The following is an 18,107-nucleotide window of genomic DNA, read 5'->3' on the forward strand; positions in this document are numbered from 1 at the left end:
AACGAGAGCGCTACTACGTTTATCAAAGAGGAAAAATGACGCAATGTTTTGGACTGATTACGTGTTAAAATAAATTTTAAAAGACAAATGAAAAAAATGAGCTTATTTTTGCTTTTTTGGTGATTGAAACCTTGACCTTTTGACCTTCATTTCATGACAAATTGTGAATGAAGAATGGTGATGTCACCAACAAAAAAACTGCCACAAAAACGCCAGTTTTGCCATTGGACGTTTTTAATTTGAGTGAAATTGTTGAACAACACAAAAAAGAGAGAGAGAGACTTTTGCATTTCTTGACTTGGGGCTGTCAATCATTCACCCCCCAGTTGTCTCGGCAACTCAAGTCTCTTCTTCTTCTTCCCAAACAGGAAATTTGAAAAAAAAAAAAAAAAAACGCCATCCGCTGGCAAAAAGTTTTCCAAACAGGAAAAAAAGAATCCGGTCCCTTGCCGCTTTGCTGCGGCCATTTTGGGGCCGTTTCACGAGGCAACAAGCAAACAAGGTGAAACTGCTGCCTCAAAATGGCTCCGCTGGATGTTTAGTATTATTTTACATCTTTTTTTGTGCTCTTGGAAAGAACCAGTGCCATTTTTTTTGGGGGGGGGGGGACTCTTCCAAATTGGACATTTTCAATGGGAATCAAGTCAGAATTGGGAGGCGGTTTTATGCAAATGAGCTCAATAGAAAGCTTTTACATGCAAAAAAAAAAAAAAAACCGGGTCGCTCTCCTTGCCCACGTGCGAGGGCATCACAGTAAAAGTACCTCATTCGCAAATTGATTCGGGAATTGAAAATATGACGTCGAGCGTCATTCCTGAATTTGTTCGGATTATGTTTTTTCATGCTCGGGTGCCGATAAAGTGCTGGTCATGGCCTCTGGCAATGTTTATTTTCTTTTCCGCAAGGGGGCGGTATTTCCCTTTTTGTCCATGTTGGCGCTTTGCTACACCTTCAATATATATATAAACGGATATAGAAAACAAATATGTATGTATGGCAATGTATTTTGTACATCCGCCCCCATTTCAAGCTTAGATAACTCCAGAGCCATATCACTTTTTTTTTCTGATGAAAGAAGAGAGTCTGAGCATTGAATGTTTATGAAGTCCTTCAACTCAATTTTTGTGGGTCCTGACCACTGGAGTGCACACGTTTTTTGCACATTTTGGGCTGGCAGTGAATGAGTGAATTAGCGTTGCTAGCTTCAGATGACCGACGATTGTGCAAACAATAAAAATGGTGAAAAATGGCAACATTTTTGGGGGACATTTTCAATGTGGCCAATTGCAACGTTGCAACGTCGCAACCCCGCCCCCCCCCCCCAGCGCGATTGTGCTTTGGCGATTTGGCCCAAGACGAAAGGCTCTTTTTTGTTTCAACATTGTGAGAGGGAGCACACAAGACCACGTCCCAAAAAAAAGATGCATCGCACCCACACAAACACCAACTTTTTTTTGGACAACCATTAAAAAGTGTTGATTGAAGTTGCGCAATCGTATTTTTTGTTGGGCCGCAACACGACAATAACGACGACACAAATGTGTGCGGTTAGCGACGGGCGCTAACCAACGTTCATCCTCGTTCCACGACGACAAGGGCAAAAATAATCTGGAATCCAACTGCGTGAAAAAGTTTCCTCCGTCAAACGTCCTCCGCCAGCGGCGATTGTTGGGGCGCGGTGACAAAGCGCTACCGCGCGGCTCCCCCTAGTGGCCGCGGAGGAGTAGCCAGCAGAAGGCCAGCGTGAGCGCGGCGGGCAGGCGAGGACGCGCGGCGCCGTTGCCCTCGGACAGGTCGGGCGACGCCGGCGCGGAGTCGCCCCAAAGGCGCCCGTTGCCGTCGTTGACCTTTGAAGGAGAGCGCCGAGGTTACGGCTCGCTGATTCAGACAGACGCTTTACATTTCACATTTGGACAAAGATCTGATGACAATCTCTTTCCAAATAAAACATCTTTTGGTTTGCACCATTGTACCATTTCTTTTTTTAAGGTTTCATACGCATGGTGTTTGTTTTTTTATGTATAGGAAGGTGTTTTCATCGCAAAAAAAAACATGTAGAGTAAGGCATTTTTAGCCCCAAAAAATGACCATGTATAGTTCGGCGTTTTTGACTAAAAAACTGAGTGCATGTTGCTTTTTTTGCATGTATGATGTCCTTGGGTTTAATCCCCACTTTCTCCATTTAGGATATTTGCAAATTTCCCCATTGTGGGACGATCGAAGCCTTTCTTATTCTTATTGAAAAACGGCCATGCTTAGTAAGTAACAAAATGGGCACATAGCTCAGTGGTAGAGCGCATGCTTTGCATTTGTGATGTCTTGGGTTCAATCCCCAGCATCTCCACTCGGAATTTCTGCAAATTTCCCCATTGTGGGAATATTTAAGGCTTTCTTATTCATATTCTGATTGAGAAACAACAATGTAGGCGGTTTTAGACAGAAAAAAACGACCATGTATAGTAAGGCATTTTTTTTTTTTGTTAAAAAAAAATGACCATGTATAGTAAGGCGTTTTTAGTGCGAAAAAAATGACCATGTATAGTAAGGCGTTTTTAGTGTGTAAAAAAACGACCATGTAGAGTAAGGCATATTTAGCCGAAAAAAATGACCATGTATAGTAAGGCGTTTTTGTCGATAAAAAAGACCATGTATAGTAAGGCGTTTTTGTCGATAAAAAAAGACCATGTATAGTAAGGCGTTTTTAGTGCGAAAAAAACAACCATGTATAATAAGGCGTTTTTTTTTAAAAAAAACGACCATGTATAGTAAGGCGTTTTTAGTGTGTAAAAAAACGACCATGTAGAGTAAGGCATATTTAGCCGAAAAAAACGACCATTTATAGTAAGGCGTTTTTGTCGATAAAAAAGACCATGTATAGTAAGGTGTTTTCAGTGCGAAAAAATAACCATGTAAAGTAAGGCGTTTTAGTGCGGGAAAAAAACAACCATGTATAGTAAGGCATTTTTTTGTTAAAAAATGACCATGTATAGTAAGGCGTTTTTAGTGCGTAAAAAAACGACCATGTATAGTAAGGCATATTTAGCCGAAAAAACGACCATGTATAGTAAGGCGTTTTTGTCGATAAAAAAAGACCATGTATAGTAAGGCGTTTTTAGTGCGAAAAAAACGACCATGTATAGTAAGGCGTTTTTGTCAATTAAAAAAAGACCATGTATAGTAAGGCGTTTTTAGTGCGAAAAAAATGACCATGTATAGTAAGGCGTTTTTGTCGATAAAAAAGACCATGTATAGTAAGGCGCTTTTTGTTAAAAAATGACCATGTATAGTAAGGCGTTTTTAGTGCGAAAAAAACAACCATGTATATAGTAAGGCGTTTTTGTCGATAAAAAAGACCATGTATAGTAAGGCGTTTTTAGTGCGAAAAAAACGACCATGTATAGTAAGGCGTTTTTGTCGTTAAAAAAGACCATGTATAGTAAGGCGTTTTTAGTGCGAAAAAAACGACCATGTATAGTAAGGCGTTTTTTTGTTAAAAAAACAACCATGAATAGTAAGGCGTTTTTTTGTTTAAAAAATGACCATGTATAGTAAGGCGTTTTTGTCGATAAAAAAGACCATGTATAGTAAGGCGTTTTCAGTGCGAAAAAATAACCATGTAAAGCAAGGCGTTTTACTGCGAAAAAAAACAACCATGTATAGTAAGGCGTTTTTTTGTTAAAAAATGACCATGTATAGTAAGGCGTTTTTAGTGCGTAAAAAAAACCCACCATGTATAGTAAGGCATATTTAGCCGAAAAAACGACCATGTATAGTAAGGCGTTTTTAGTGCGAAAAAAACGACTATGTATAGTAAGCCGTTTTTTTGTTAAAAAAAACAACCATGAATAGTAAGGCGTTTTTTTGTTTAAAAAATGACCATGTATAGTAAGGCGTTTTTGTCGATAAAAAAGACCATGTATAGTAAGGCGTTTTCAGTGCGAAAAAATAACCATGTAAAGCAAGGCGTTTTACTGCGAAAAAAACAACCATGTATAGTAAGGCGTTTTTTTGTTAAAAAATGACCATGTATAGTAAGGCGTTTTTAGTGCGTAAAAAAAAACCATGTATAGTAAGGCATATTTAGCCGAAAAAACGACCATGTATAGTAAGGCGTTTTTGTCGATAAAAAAAGACCATGTATAGTAAGGCGTTTTTAGTGCGAAAAAAACGACCATGTATAGTAAGGCATATTTAGCCGAAAAAATGACCATGTATAGTAAGGCGTTTTTGTCGATAAAAAAGACCATGTATAGTAAGGCGTTTTTGTCGATAAAAAAAGACCATGTATAGTGAGGCGTTTTTAGTGCGAAAAAAACGACCATGTATAGTAAGGCGTTTTTTGTTTAAAAATGACCATGTAAAGTAAGGCGTTTTAGTGCGAAAAAAACAACCATGTATAGTAAGGAGTTTTTTTGTTAAAAAATGACCATGTATAGTAAGGCGTTTTTAGTGCGTAAAAAAAGACCATGTATAGTATGGCGTTTTTAGTGCGAAAAAAACGACCATGTATAGTAAGGCGTTTTTTTGTTAAAAAAACGACCATGAATAGTAAGGCGTTTTTTTGTTAAAAAAATGACCATGTATAGTAAGGCGTTTTTGTCGATAAAAAAGACCATGTATAGTAAGGCGTTTTCAGTGCGAAAAAATAACCATGTAAAGCAAGGCGTTTTAGTGCGAAAAAAACAACCATGTATAGTAAGGAGTTTTTTTGTTAAAAAATGACCATGTATAGTAAGGCGTTTTTAGTGCGTAAAAAAAGACCATGTATAGTAAGGCGTTTTTAGTGCGAAAAAAACGACCATGTATAGTAAGGCGTTTTTTTGTTAAAAAAACGACCATGTATAGTAAGGCGTTTTTGTCGATAAAAAAAGACCATGTATAGTAAGGCGTTTTAATACGAAAAAAACGACCATGTATAGTAAGGCGTTTTTGTCGATAAAAAAAGACCATGTATAGTAAGGCGTTTTTAGTGCGAAAAAAAAACGACCATGTATAGTAAGGCGTTTTTAGTGCGAAAAAACCAACCATGTATAGTAAGGCGTTTTTTTGTTAAAAAAAACGACCATGTATAGTAAGGCGTTTTTGTCGATAAAAAAAGACCATGTATAGTAAGGCGTTTTTAGTGCGAAAAAAACGACCATGTATAGTAAGGCGTTTTTTGTTTAAAAATGACCATGTAAAGTAAGGCGTTTTAGTGCGAAAAAAACAACCATGTATAGTAAGGAGTTTTTTTGTTAAAAAATGACCATGTATAGTAAGGCGTTTTTAGTGCGTAAAAAAAGACCATGTATAGTATGGCGTTTTTAGTGCGAAAAAAACGACCATGTATAGTAAGGCGTTTTTTTGTTAAAAAAACGACCATGAATAGTAAGGCGTTTTTTTGTTAAAAAAATGACCATGTATAGTAAGGCGTTTTTGTCGATAAAAAAGACCATGTATAGTAAGGCGTTTTCAGTGCGAAAAAATAACCATGTAAAGCAAGGCGTTTTAGTGCGAAAAAAACAACCATGTATAGTAAGGAGTTTTTTTGTTAAAAAATGACCATGTATAGTAAGGCGTTTTTAGTGCGTAAAAAAGACCATGTATAGTAAGGCGTTTTTAGTGCGAAAAAAACGACCATGTATAGTAAGGCGTTTTTTTGTTAAAAAAACGACCATGAATAGTAAGGCGTTTTTTTGTTAAAAAAATGACCATGTATAGTAAGGCGTTTTTGTCGATAAAAAAGACCATTTATAGTAAGGCGTTTTTAGTGCGAAAAAAACGACCATGTATAGTAAGGCGTTTTTTTGTTAAAAAAAACAACCATGTATAGTAAGGCGTTTTTTTGTTAAAAAATGACCATGTATAGTAAGGCGTTTTTAGTGCGTAAAAAAACCCACCATGTATAGTAAGGCATATTTAGCTGAAAAAACGACCATGTATAGTAAGGCGTTTTTGTCGATAAAAAAAGACCATGTATAGTAAGGCGTTTTTAGTGTGAAAAAAACGACCATGTATAGTAAGGCATATTTAGCCGAAAAAATGACCATGTATAGTAAGGTGTTTTTGTCGATAAAAAAGACCATGTATAGTAAGGCGTTTTTGTCGATAAAAAAAGACCATGTATAGTAAGGCGTTTTTAGTGCGAAAAAAACGACCATGTATAGTAAGGCGTTTTTTGTTAAAAAATGACCATCTATAGTAAGGCGTTTTCAGTGCGAAAAAATGACCATGTAAAGTAAGGCGTTTTAGTGCGAAAAAAACAACCATGTATAGTAAGGAGTTTTTTTGTTAAAAAATGACCATGTATAGTAAGCCGTTTTTAGTGCGAAAAAAACGACCATGTATAGTAAGGCGTTTTTTTTTTCTTGTTAAAAAAAACGACCATGTATAGTAAGGCTTTTTTTTTTCTTGTTAAAAAAAACGACCATGTATAGTAAGGCGTTTTTGTCAATTAAAAAAAGGTTTTTTACGTTTTTTAATATTTTTGTCTGAATGAATAAATAGTAGCAGAGCGCATAGTGGCTGTTTGACCAACCTGAGTGGGAATCTGCGCTCGTGGGATGTTCTGATCCGTTTCCATGGAAACGTCCGGCATGCCGGCGGCCCGGGGGGCGTCGCCGCCGGCGGGCGGCCTCGGGGCCGTTTTCAGGTCGGAGCTGTTGCCGAACGCCAGCATGGCCTTCTCTGAAACCAGACGCTTCCGATCAGGCCAACCGCGGAAATGGACCGGGATTAAAACACAGGTAACATCCGACTTACGACCAAACGGTCGGAAGTTGAAATGCATTCAAAATGTTGAAGAGAGACTCGGACTCGCAGGCTCAATGACCGGCAAACCCCTGCGGTGTCATCACACGGTCGATTGCCGCGCGAGCGTGAGATGCTGGCTGGCCGCCTGCATGGCCAAAATTGTCGTACGTGTTGCCGGCCCGCTAGCGCGTTGCGGTGCATTACAAGTACGGGTGGTCGTAAGTCGGATGGTCGTAAGTCGGATGTTACCTGTATACTAAATGGATGATTTTTTTTTTCTCTGCATTTTCACTTATTTTAAATTTGATGAGCTGAGAAACGTTTCCAAAATGAAGGACGCCACGTGGCGGGAAAGCGGCCGCGTACTTACTGAGGCAGACGTTGTCGCGGAAGAAGGCCAGGAAGCGGTCGCACTGCTCCCGCTGGTGACCTCCGGTAGCGCAGGAGCACCACGGGCCCACGTCGGAGGTGCTGTTGTCCAGGTAATTGGGCGTGATTGCGCTGCCTGCCACGTTGACGGGAAAACGTGGCAATGGACGTACGGGCCATTTTCAAAAGGTGACGATGGGCGACGCGAGCGTCTTTGAGCGCGCGGGACTTTACCGATGAGGCCGGTGTAAGCCAGCAGACACGCCGCGTGGTTATCCCGCTTGCACCCGCCGGAGCTCGGATGCCACGGCTGGCAGTCGTACTGGAACTGAGCCCAGCGGGACCTGAGCCGGGACGGCAAGAAAATACATTCATCATCATCATCATCATCAATCATCAATAAATCACCAATAAATCCCATGCCACAATTGGGCCATGTTCACGAGGCCAAAATCACGGTGAAAAATGTCATGATTGTCCGGCTTAAAAAAGGTTTGGAGTGAGCCGACAAGACGATTGATTAGATGTGGCCGCTCCATTTTTTGTTTCATCTGTTTCGCTATGTTTACGATCTAATTTTGCCACTTATCTATTAATGTATATTGATTGATGGATGGATGGAGGTGTTTGTTGTTTGTTTGTTTGTTTGTTTTCCGATGTATGGCTACCTGCAGACGTAGTCGTCCTTGCAGGCGCGCAGCCGGTCCAGGCAGGCGGGCTTGTCGGCGTGCCGGTAGGAGCAGGCGGGCACGACGGAGTGGCGGCGGCGCTGGGCGCAGGCGCTGTCGGCGCAGGGGCAGAAGAGCAGCTCGTGCGTGTAGTCGGGCGGCACGCGGTCAAAGAACTTGCGCAGCGCCTTGTTGCACTTGGCCCGGTTGCAGGAGGCCGAGGCCGAGCCCGAGCCCGAGCGAGCCGCCACCGCGGGCGCCGGCAGGCACGACGACGCGTAGTCGCTGCGCAGCTTCTGGCACGTGTGGTGGAGGTTGCAGGCCTTGGCCGCGTCCAGGCAGCGGTTCACCGCCGTCGCTTCTGATTCTGCCGGGAAACAAAGAAATAAATATAGAAATAAATGCACCAATAAACAAACAAGAAAATAAATATATAAATAAATACATGAATAAGAACATAAATAGATGAATGCATAAATAAACAGAAGAAAAAAATAGATATACAATATAAATAAATGAATAAATGGTGTTTTTTTTTTACTTTCCAGAGAACAACAAAAACATAAAGAAAGCCATTTTTGCAATGAAAAATGTATTGTTGCACATCAATCAATCAATCAATCAATGTATGTATGTGTCAGGAGCGCCGGTGAACGTGTGTTTGTGCCACGTGACCTTGAGCGACCCCGCGCCTCTTCCACCTTGGCCTCACTGTGGAGTGAGCGTCCCCCCCCAAATTCCCATTTTGAAGGCCAAAGTCAGACGAGCTTGAATTTCAACGCGCCGCCTCTCGAAGGCAGTAGCGCCGCGCACGTGCCGCGCCCCCTTTTTGATAAGATGGCCAAGGCACGCCCATTTTCTTTTGCAATCTGGAGCGGCCGTTGGCCGTCAGAAGGCCACCAACATTCATATCCACGCGCGCCGCCGCAAAATCAGCTTTCTTACAAAACAATGGCCAATTTGGAGCGGTAAAAAAGTTGTTGGGCAAAAAAAAGCTGCGTCTTATGCCCCGCCTCCATCCCGCCTCCCCAACGTATTTCCACGCAAGGTTCCGCCGCCGCCCTTTTTCCGGAATTCATCGCTCAAGCTAATGTCGCTAAGCGGCGTTCCGCGCCAAAACCACTTTTATGGCGTCATTAGGCTAATTAGCCAAAGCTGTCGCCGGTGACGTGGCGGCGGAATCTTGATGACTTGCTTTTTGTTTTTGTTTTTGTTTTTGTTTCAGGCTGCGTCGACACGCGAGCGAAGGCGCCCCAAAACAAAATGTCGCAACATTTCCGTTCCCGTGTCGACATTAGCGAATGTTTGACTGCAAACAACCGAGAGGGGGCGCGCGCGTGTGCGCGTGCGCGTGCGCGTGTGTCTTTTCCTCCTTTTGTTCCCGAGTTGTGGCCCGAAAAGTCACCGGCGGCGATGGAGGCCAAGCGGACGTCGTCCTCGTCCCTTTCGTCGGGCTCGTACGGGAAGTCCTCCACCAGGTTGAGACCTGCAAAAGAAACGCGAGGGGTGGATTGGTGTCTCGTCGCCATGGAAACCGGCGAGCATTTCACAATTAGGGGCCGGGCGCGTCGGACCGTGCAGGGAGGCCCGCCGCAGGCTCCAGTAGATGCTCAGGCAGTTCTTCTCCTTCTTGGCGCCTCGCCGGCAGCGGCAGCCGCGCAACGGCGTGGCCAGGAGGGCCGCCACGGCGTTCCGGCAGCGGTCGCGGGCGGCGGGCCCCAGCTTGACGCCGCCGTCTCCCGCCACGCATTGGCGCAGCGTGCGCAGGCGCGGGCCGCAGGCCTCGTCCCCGGAACAGGCGTCGCCCGCGCTCAGGCAGTCCCGGGCGACCTCGGCCGACGGGGACGCCCGCCACGCTCCTGCGCAGACAGCGGCCGATGAGTCGCGCTTGTTCGGAGGTCAAAGGCCAGCTTGGCGTTCGCATTCGAAACCTTACCCTCCAATGGAACTCGCCGCCAATTGCTTGGCGCCCTCCCAAAGGCTCAAATGGAAACATCAAACCAAAAGATAAGATAAGGGAAGGTAAGACAAGTCCAGATTGAAGTCCTACGACCTTCCGAATTTGACCTTGCGGCCCTAAAATCAACCAACCTATGATCAGATCAGATCAATAAAGATGAAATAAGATCAATCCAGATCGGAGTGGTCCAACCTTCCGAGTTTGACGTCGCAGCCCTAAAATCAAAATGGCAGTGACGACAACGTGACCCCCCGCGAGTGTTCCAGACAGCAGAGAACAACAAAGCGCGAGTGTCCATGATGGATGAAGCCAGTCGGAAGGTAAACGAGCCAAGGGGGGTCGAGGGGGGCGGCGTTGAAAGCGGGCCTTTCCCTTCCCTTCCCGCCGCCGCCGCCATTGTTTACATGCGCAACGGCGGCGCCCGAGGTTTAACGCGTGTGCTATTATTCATGAATGTTGCAGCCTTGTCGCGCGCCATCCGTCAGGCGCCGCCGACGGCTCGATTGGGCCCGGATGGAGCGGCGCCATTCGTCCCGAAACGCTCGCTCGTCGTTGCGCCGCAGTCACAACAAAGTCGCGGCTGTGTCGGATGGGAACGCCAAGGAAATTGCTCATACACGCAAACAAAGTTACAACCATATTTTTTGTTCCGGCTCGATGGCCTCAATCCATCAATCAATCAATCAATCAATATTTCACACGGGATTGATTTTTAACATTTGATTTGTCATTTTTTTCCCCATCACGCATCTTTTTGTAGATCATTACCGGAAACAAATTCCTTGTGTGTTCTACATACTTGGCAATAAAGATGATTCTGATTCTGATTCTGATTCTCATGATCACGATTCTAAATGGGCAAACGCCCTGATGTGAGATTTCATTCAAATGAATTTGTCAACATGATTTCTGTTACCCCCCAAAAAAAATCTGTAATGAATGAATTACGATTGCATCAAAGTGATGATATTGAAGCAAAAGCTGCTTTTCGTGTGTGCGTGAAATGTAAAAGTATGCAAAAGTGTCGCTGCTCGGAATTGAAGCGAATTGACGTGGAACAGGAGACGTGAGATAATCTCTTTTCATCAATGGAAGCCAAAGCTTCCTGTTTGCTTTCTACATTTAGCTTGTCGCCGACGTGCACGTTCCACCGTGACGTCCCTGATCCACTGGTGAAAAGGACGTTTTGACACACACACACACACACACACACACACACACAAAAAAAAAAACAAACAGTTTTCACGGACAAAAAGGTGAGAGAAGTGCAGGAATTGTTTTTTTGATGTCTGTCAAAAGGTGCAAAATGAACGTTCAATGTTGGAGGCGGCCCCCCAGGAGAAAAACCACATTTGGATGCGCCCTTCCTTCCGCGTGCCGCTTTCATTGCGGCTGCTTTGAGCGCAAACGTGCTTTGCTGTGCTTTTTTTTGGGGGTCTTTTTTCCTCCCCGACGGCACCCCGCTGTCAGCGTCTATTTGCGGCGCAGCGCAAAGCGCTAAGCGCCCGCTTCTGACAGACGACAAAACCACCCAAACGTTTTTTTCTTTTGTTTGTCAACAATGCCGTCGGCCGAGTTGATCTCAGGTTACGCTTGTCGAAAAAGTCACGCCAGCCGCTGATTTTTTAACACCCGAGCAAATGAGCATTTTCTTTCTTATCTCTTTGGAAGCAAAGAGTTCAAGTGCGGCCATTTTAAGTCCGTCACAAATTATTGACTTTTACGACTACATCAACATTCAATTCAGCGTAAAAAAATCGTAGACTCACTTCTTTCATCGGGAAGAAAAGAGTTAATTCCTAAATGAAATGGGTCTGGAGTTATCTTAACTTGAAATGGGGGCACCTGTCCAAATTACGATGCAATACATGCATATTGATTGATATAGCTCTTTAACAACAGCTGAAGCTGGAACAAAGCGCTAGCATGGGAAAAAAGGCAAATGCTGGCCCCTTGTGGAAGGGAAAAAAATATTGCCAGAGGTCTGACCAGCGCTTGACTGGCACCCCCGCAAGAAAAAAAAAAAAACCGAACAAATTCGGGAATGGCGCTCCGCAGCGCGCTTTTCAATTCCCGAATCAATTGGGGAATGGCAGCAAATGAGTTCAGTATGTTAGCGTGTGACGTTTTTGCGCGATCCGTTGGATTCACATTCGGAAGAAGAAGAAGAAGAAGAAGAAGAAGAAGAAGAAGAAGAAGAAGAAGAAGAAGAAGAAGAAGAAGAAGAAGAAGGTGATTGGGGAGCTTCTACTTGTCCACTCTCGCTCAGTTTCATCTGCATTTATTCTGAAGCGCTCGTGTAGTTTTAAGGCATATTTTGTAGAAAATGATGGGAATGGATTATTCTCCTTTTAATGCTTTCTAATGGGAAACAAATGTTTGGAAGACGAACTTTTGGCCTTACACACACTTTCTGGGAACCAATTAAGTTCGTAAGCTGAGGTATCACTGTATGTATTCATTTATCTCTTCATTCATGTATAAACCCATGTATCACCCATTGTATTTATTCATGTATTTTTTATTTATGTCCTCAACTTGTATTTCTGTATTGATTTATTTACTCAGCAGAAGGCCAAAAATGTCCACGGAAACATATCAGGGCAAAATTTGACATCAAGTTCCAACCAACCAACAGCATGATTCCCCCCCGCGTGCTTCAACACTTTGATTGACAAGTTTTAACGACGAACTGGTCCACCATTTTGGAATATCAAATGGTACACGCAGTTTATTTTGACTGGGAAGCGTGGACGACATCTTTTAGTTGACGTCCGGCCCAATCCCAAAAAAATTCTGCCAAGGCCGGAGGGGGTCCACGCAGCGCCTGTCCTGACGCTAACCTTGACGCGGGCTAACAGATAAAACCTCGCCGAGGCGACATCATTAGCGAGTTATCGCGGTGCCGCGACCCAAACATCGACACGGCGCTAATTAGCCATTAGCGACTAATTAAGGGGCCGTTGTTGGCAAGAGATGAAGAAAAAAAAAAAGCAGACTTTGATGCGGCAACGCTGCCTCAGGCCAATGTTTGACGGTGACGCGGGGAGGCGCATTCCTCAACGCTGGGCTGCTTTTTGCTCTTTAGCTCCTGTTGGTGGGAAGACGCGGCTAACGGCTATCGGCAGATACCGTTGGCTCGTCACGCAACTCATCGCGCACTCAAGCCTCAAACTATTGTTGGGGACTTTTTTTTTCATTTGAGGAACAACCAAATCGGTTTTGGACCAAACATTTCGGGTTTTGATGCCTCGGTTGAGTGTGGCTGCCGCTGCTCACCCGCATGAAAAATATCCTGTGACTGTTAAGTGATTTGAAAGGCGCTTAGGAATAAAATGTATGTATGATGATGATGATTGAATGTTGCTGTGCCGATGACCTTTTTGTGTTTGGGAGCCTTTCACTGAGCGCATCTTCATCTTTATTAAGTTCATAGAGTGGCTTGTTCTGAAGCCACAAAGGGACATAAGTCTTCTTGTGCCGGTCCCAAGCCCGGATAAATACAGAGGCTTGTGTCGGGAAGGGCATCCGACGTCAAAGCTTGGCCAAAACAAACATGCGGATCAAACCTCTCAAGATGGACGACACTGATTGGCTGTGGCGACCCCACGAAGGGATAAAAAAGGAAAAGAAGAAGAAGATGATGATTATTATTATTAATAACGAGTCAAGCCATGGAATAAAATAGCTTGGCTGCCATCTTGTGACATTTATGAGCAATTAATTTGGTTGGCAGCATAAAAAGTCCCAACGAAGCTTAGAAATGAATGTCAACACTTTCCATTCCAGGTTGGGGGCGTTTCTTTTCTTTTCTTTTCTTTTAAATTCTTTTTTTTTTTTTTAATTCTTTTTGTTTTCCGCGATTCCCTGGCAGCAGGAGGACGGGATTTTCATGCCTTGGCCTCGGCAGGTCTTGCCTTTGCAGCCCGAGGCGTCGTTTTAACGAGGGGCGTTGGGGCGCTCGGGGGGCAGCGTTGGGCAAGCTGAGCCAAAACGAAGATGGAGTCAGACGCAAACGCCTGGTGGAGGATCTCTTGGGCGCCGATTCAGATGCGGATTTCAGGGCTTCAAACGTGAAGCGGGATTGGGAGGGGCCGGGCGGTTCCTCGACGTCTTCGAGCATATTGAAAATCGGGGTGACAGGCGGGACATAAACAAACTAAGAAAATTCAGCTAATATAGTCATTTGCGGTTTAACTCATTCACTGCCATACGTGCCAAAATGTGTCCACTGCGGTGCCAGGGTTTTTGTCATTGTCACTCCAATTCCGGGACACACAGAAAATTGACTTTTAGAACGACATCAGCATTTAATGCAGCGTTAAAAACCTTAGACGCTCTTGTTTCATCAGAAACAAAAGTTATAACCTAAGTTACATGGGTCTGGCGTTATATGAGCTTGAAATGGGGGCAGATGTACAAAATACAAGATATAGCGCTTTAACAACAGCTAAAGCTGGAACAAAGCGCTAACTTGGGAAAAAAAAGGCATATTCTGCTCTCTTGTGGAAGGGAAAAATCATTGCCAGAGGTCTGACCAGTGCTTTATCGGCACCTCCACCCCCACAAGAAAAACCAAAATGGCAGGAATGGCATTCCACGTCACACTTTTCAATCTCCGAATAAAATTGGGAATGGTAGCCAACGAGTTAAGTATGTTAGCATGTGACTTTTTTTGTGTGATCTGCATCCATTTGATTGACATTCGGAAACCTCTCAGGCGCCATTCGATAAAATCAAAGATGTCTTTATTTTTGGGTGGTGATGTATTCAAATAGGGCTTTACATGCCCAGTTGACAAATGTAAACGACCCCCCCCCCCCCCCCCCCCCCGATCTTCACCCCGAGGAGCGCAAGCAAAAACTCTCGGAATGATTGACATCTGTTGATCCAATAAAGCGGCAGAAGACTCACACAAAAGATTGACACCGTCGACTTCACCCACAAGCAAAGTTTAGTGCCCACGCGTGTCGTTTATTTTCCTAGCTGGCTGACAGCCAGCCAGCTGCTAGCTGCGTTAGCCACACCCGAAACCTATTTTTGTCCTCTTTACTGAATCTAAAAAAACAAGAACTGCTTCATGTCACAAAGGGGGTCCAGCAAGTGCTGAAGAATCTCTGTGTCTTTGTGTTGTCATGTTATTTGTTTTTTTTTTGCCGCGAGACTGGCTGCCTTTCCAGCAGCTCCTGTATTTTGTTTTTCTACTTCTTTCTTTCCTTTCTTCCTCCTTTCATAACTTTGCTGCTGTGAAATGTCAGTTTCTCCACTGCGAGACTAATAAAGGCAAATCCATCTTTCCAAAATGGCTAGCTAGCTAGCTACCTTAATAATAGCTAGCTAAGAATAGATAGCTTGTGAGCTAATAATAGCTAGCTAATAATAAATAGATAGACACCTACCTATCTCAATAATAGATAGCTATCTAGCTAAATAATAGATAACTAGCTAATAATAGTTAGCTAGCTATATGAATTTAATAGGTAGCTGGCTTAATTTTATCGCTAGCTAGCTTAATTTAATAGCTTGATAGGATTGGTAGCTAAATATCTTAATTTAATAGATAGCTACCAATCCAATCTAGCTATCGAGCTAATAAATTAAGCTAGCTATCTATTAAATTAAGATAGCAAGCCAGGTTTTAATTTAATAGGTAGCTGGATTAATAGCTAGACAATTTAATTTAATAGCTAGATAGACAGATGGATACATAGCTAGATAGATAAATGTTTGTCCATAGCACTGAAAATGGGACTATAATTTCATAGAAGACCATATTTCATTTCTACCGCAAGGAAATGCATTTATGGGCTATTTATTCCCCCAATTGAAGCCAAACTTTTAAAAACAGTGGGCCAGCAAACTGGCAGCCGTGGGAGACAAATGGTTTTTTTTTGCACTGACAGGACAATTGCACTTTTGCCGTTTTTTATTTTTTTATTTTGGGGGGGTTCAAATAAATAAATCTAGGAAAAAAAAGTCACATTCAAGCAAAAGAAATTTGAACCTGCGACGCGGATCCAAATGATTCCGCGGAGGTCTGCGGGGGTGACAAATGTTTTCAATTTATGGTGTGAAAAAGGGAGAGCGGCGCAGATTCTTCATCAGAGCTTATCTGGGAGGTCGGAGGGGGACACACACAAAATCCATAGCAAAAAAAACACAAATCAATAATAAAAAAGACACCAAACACTATTTAAAGTTTGTTTCAGTCAAGGTTGTTGTGTTTGCAATGAGGTTGAAACTGCAGATTTGTCTTCTGTTATTTTATGTATTTATTGATGTGGTTTTTGGGGCCCTCGCCACAAATGCTTTCTTCAAACAGACGTCAAGAGGACGGACGAAATCAAACAAGCGGCAGCTGCTGTGGAAGTGATGCGCTTTGCGTCTGACGTATGATGAAATATTGAGCAGCGAGTGGGGGGGGCGACCGCAGATGTGTGAGCGTCAGTATATGTTCTGCATCTACCGGAGAGAAGCTCGTATGTGTCATTTGGCGGCAAGCGGTAATTTCATGTTAAAGTAGAACGCGATGTTCTGCGTGCAACTCATCGTTTGGCCCAATTATGCACCGCGGAATGACGTCCGCGGGGAGCCGCTGAGGAAAAAAAGGTCTTTTATGACCTCACCATGTTGCTTTCAAATCAAAATCAAATATGTTCTCCTCTTCGTTACAGTTTGTTAAGTACGAAATGTGGTGTCCCACAGGGGTCAACTCTCGAGTTCTTTTTGTTCAGAATCACAAAGCCTTTAATAGCGCCACGATGGGGAAATTTCCACCCCAAAAAACTAACTAGCTAGCTAGCCAGCTATTAAATTAAGCTAACTCGCGATTAATTAATCGATGAAAAGGTTTCTTCAGCCGTCATCTGTACTTCTTTCAAGGTGTCGGACGTTTCGCTTCGTCAGCAAACGACAAAAGGGAAAGAAAAGAAATGGTTTGAAAGGGGAGTAAAAGAAGCGATTTTCATCAAACAGCAAAATCCTTCCCTTAACCGTAATGGTGGGGTGAGGTTCAATTTGGATCGTTCGTACATTAGACGGCTTAGGCAACATAGGATTAGTCATGCTGATGAGGTGATACCAGGGCAAATTGGGCAATCAGGCCCCAACAAATCCAAATATGAACTCACGTGCTTCTTCCTGCGCATGCCAACAACTTTTCTCTTCTTTCTTTCTTTCTTTCTTTTTTTTTAAGTTCCCCTCCGCAAGCATTGATTATTTTCAGCCACTTGAGCAGTTGGTAATAGATAGATATAGATAGATAGATAGATAGATAGATAGATAGATAGATAGATAGATAGATAGATAGATAGATAGATAGATAGATAGATAGATAGATAGATAGATAGATAGATTTTTTTTTGTTGCCAAGCCAGCACTTTCTTTTCATGGGATGTCAGCAAAAAAGAATAAAAAGGGCGGATGTCAGAGAGTTGCCGGAGCAACTTTGATGAATCAACTCAATTATTCATTCCGATGGTGCGTCACCTCGATTGGCGGCGGAATGCTAATCGCCATCGCGTAGCGTCGCCCGCCGCTAACTATTATCTTAAGCCGGCGATCGGCGAGTCTACCAAGATGTCAGAGCGGGAAAGGTCCCGCCGGGTTTCCCCCGAGACCCCTGCGGTGGTTTCAAGTCGGCCCCGGGGTCCTTGGCGTCTTTAATGACATTTCATTAGGATTCATCGGGTTGACCAACGGCGAATAACTATGCTGATGAAGACACAAGGGTTGTGTCATCGGAGTGAAATTCAAAACCAGTTTTCGTATGAATGACAAGACATTCGTTCGGTCATCAATAGAAAAAGGAATCAGCGACAAAAAAGGGGATTGTCACTTCCACTTATTTGTCTCGTGGTTTTTAGGATCCGTTTTTATCGAGTGGAATCTTAGGAAGAGCCATTTCGCAACTTGTCGCCGACAACAACAAAAAAAATGACGACTTACGGCTCATCTTTACAAATCGAGCAAGTCGTGATTCATCCGAACTTTTTTGAAACATAACAGGAAGAGATAGATGTGGCGAGTCGCAGAACAAAAGGCCTCTGCAAAACTGTGATGGCATGAACGGAAAGTGACAAAATGGCCGCCCGCTGAGAAAGCTCAAGAAAAATGGAGGCACAAAAATAATCCGAAGGCGGAATATCATCTTCATGTCAAGAAAATCTTTCATTTGACTCTAAAAAATGACCTCATTACTTTGCCTCTGGAGATTTGCTAGCTTTCAGTTGCCACATAACGCAAAACAGGCTGACAAAGCAAGCTAGCATAGACGTTTCACAGATGCTGTGCTAATGGGGGGGGGCTTGAAAGTGGTCGGAGTGGACGCTAAGCCAACTCAAACGGCGCCCCGCCTACTGGAAGACGGCGGCGAATAG

At 43.5% G+C, this 18,107-nt stretch overlaps 1 protein-coding gene across 2 annotated transcripts in view; it reads right to left on the bottom strand.

Annotated features, from left to right (window-relative positions):
* Positions 1 to 212: 212 nt before the first annotated feature.
* The window catches only part of gfra4a (GDNF family receptor alpha 4a), a 36,253-nt gene continuing 18,358 nt past the window's right edge, over positions 213 to 18,107 (bottom strand). For both annotated transcript variants that reach the window (XM_089003625.1, XM_089003623.1), the window contains 7 exons: positions 9,344 to 9,628; positions 9,175 to 9,255; positions 7,770 to 8,136; positions 7,336 to 7,445; positions 7,103 to 7,237; positions 6,518 to 6,666; positions 213 to 1,847 (listed from right to left, as the gene is read on the bottom strand). In XM_089003625.1, coding sequence (XP_088859751.1) covers positions 1,707 to 1,847; positions 6,518 to 6,666; positions 7,103 to 7,237; positions 7,336 to 7,445; positions 7,770 to 8,136; positions 9,175 to 9,255; positions 9,344 to 9,628 — 1,268 coding nt within the window. In that variant the 3' untranslated portion in view covers positions 213 to 1,706. The remainder of the gene's footprint in view (positions 1,848 to 6,517; positions 6,667 to 7,102; positions 7,238 to 7,335; positions 7,446 to 7,769; positions 8,137 to 9,174; positions 9,256 to 9,343; positions 9,629 to 18,107) is intronic.

This window comes from Hippocampus bargibanti, linkage group LG09, assembly GCF_051943395.1.
Source record: "Hippocampus bargibanti isolate YZ-2025 linkage group LG09, ASM5194339v1, whole genome shotgun sequence".
NCBI classification, from domain to species: domain Eukaryota; kingdom Metazoa; phylum Chordata; class Actinopteri; order Syngnathiformes; family Syngnathidae; genus Hippocampus; species Hippocampus bargibanti.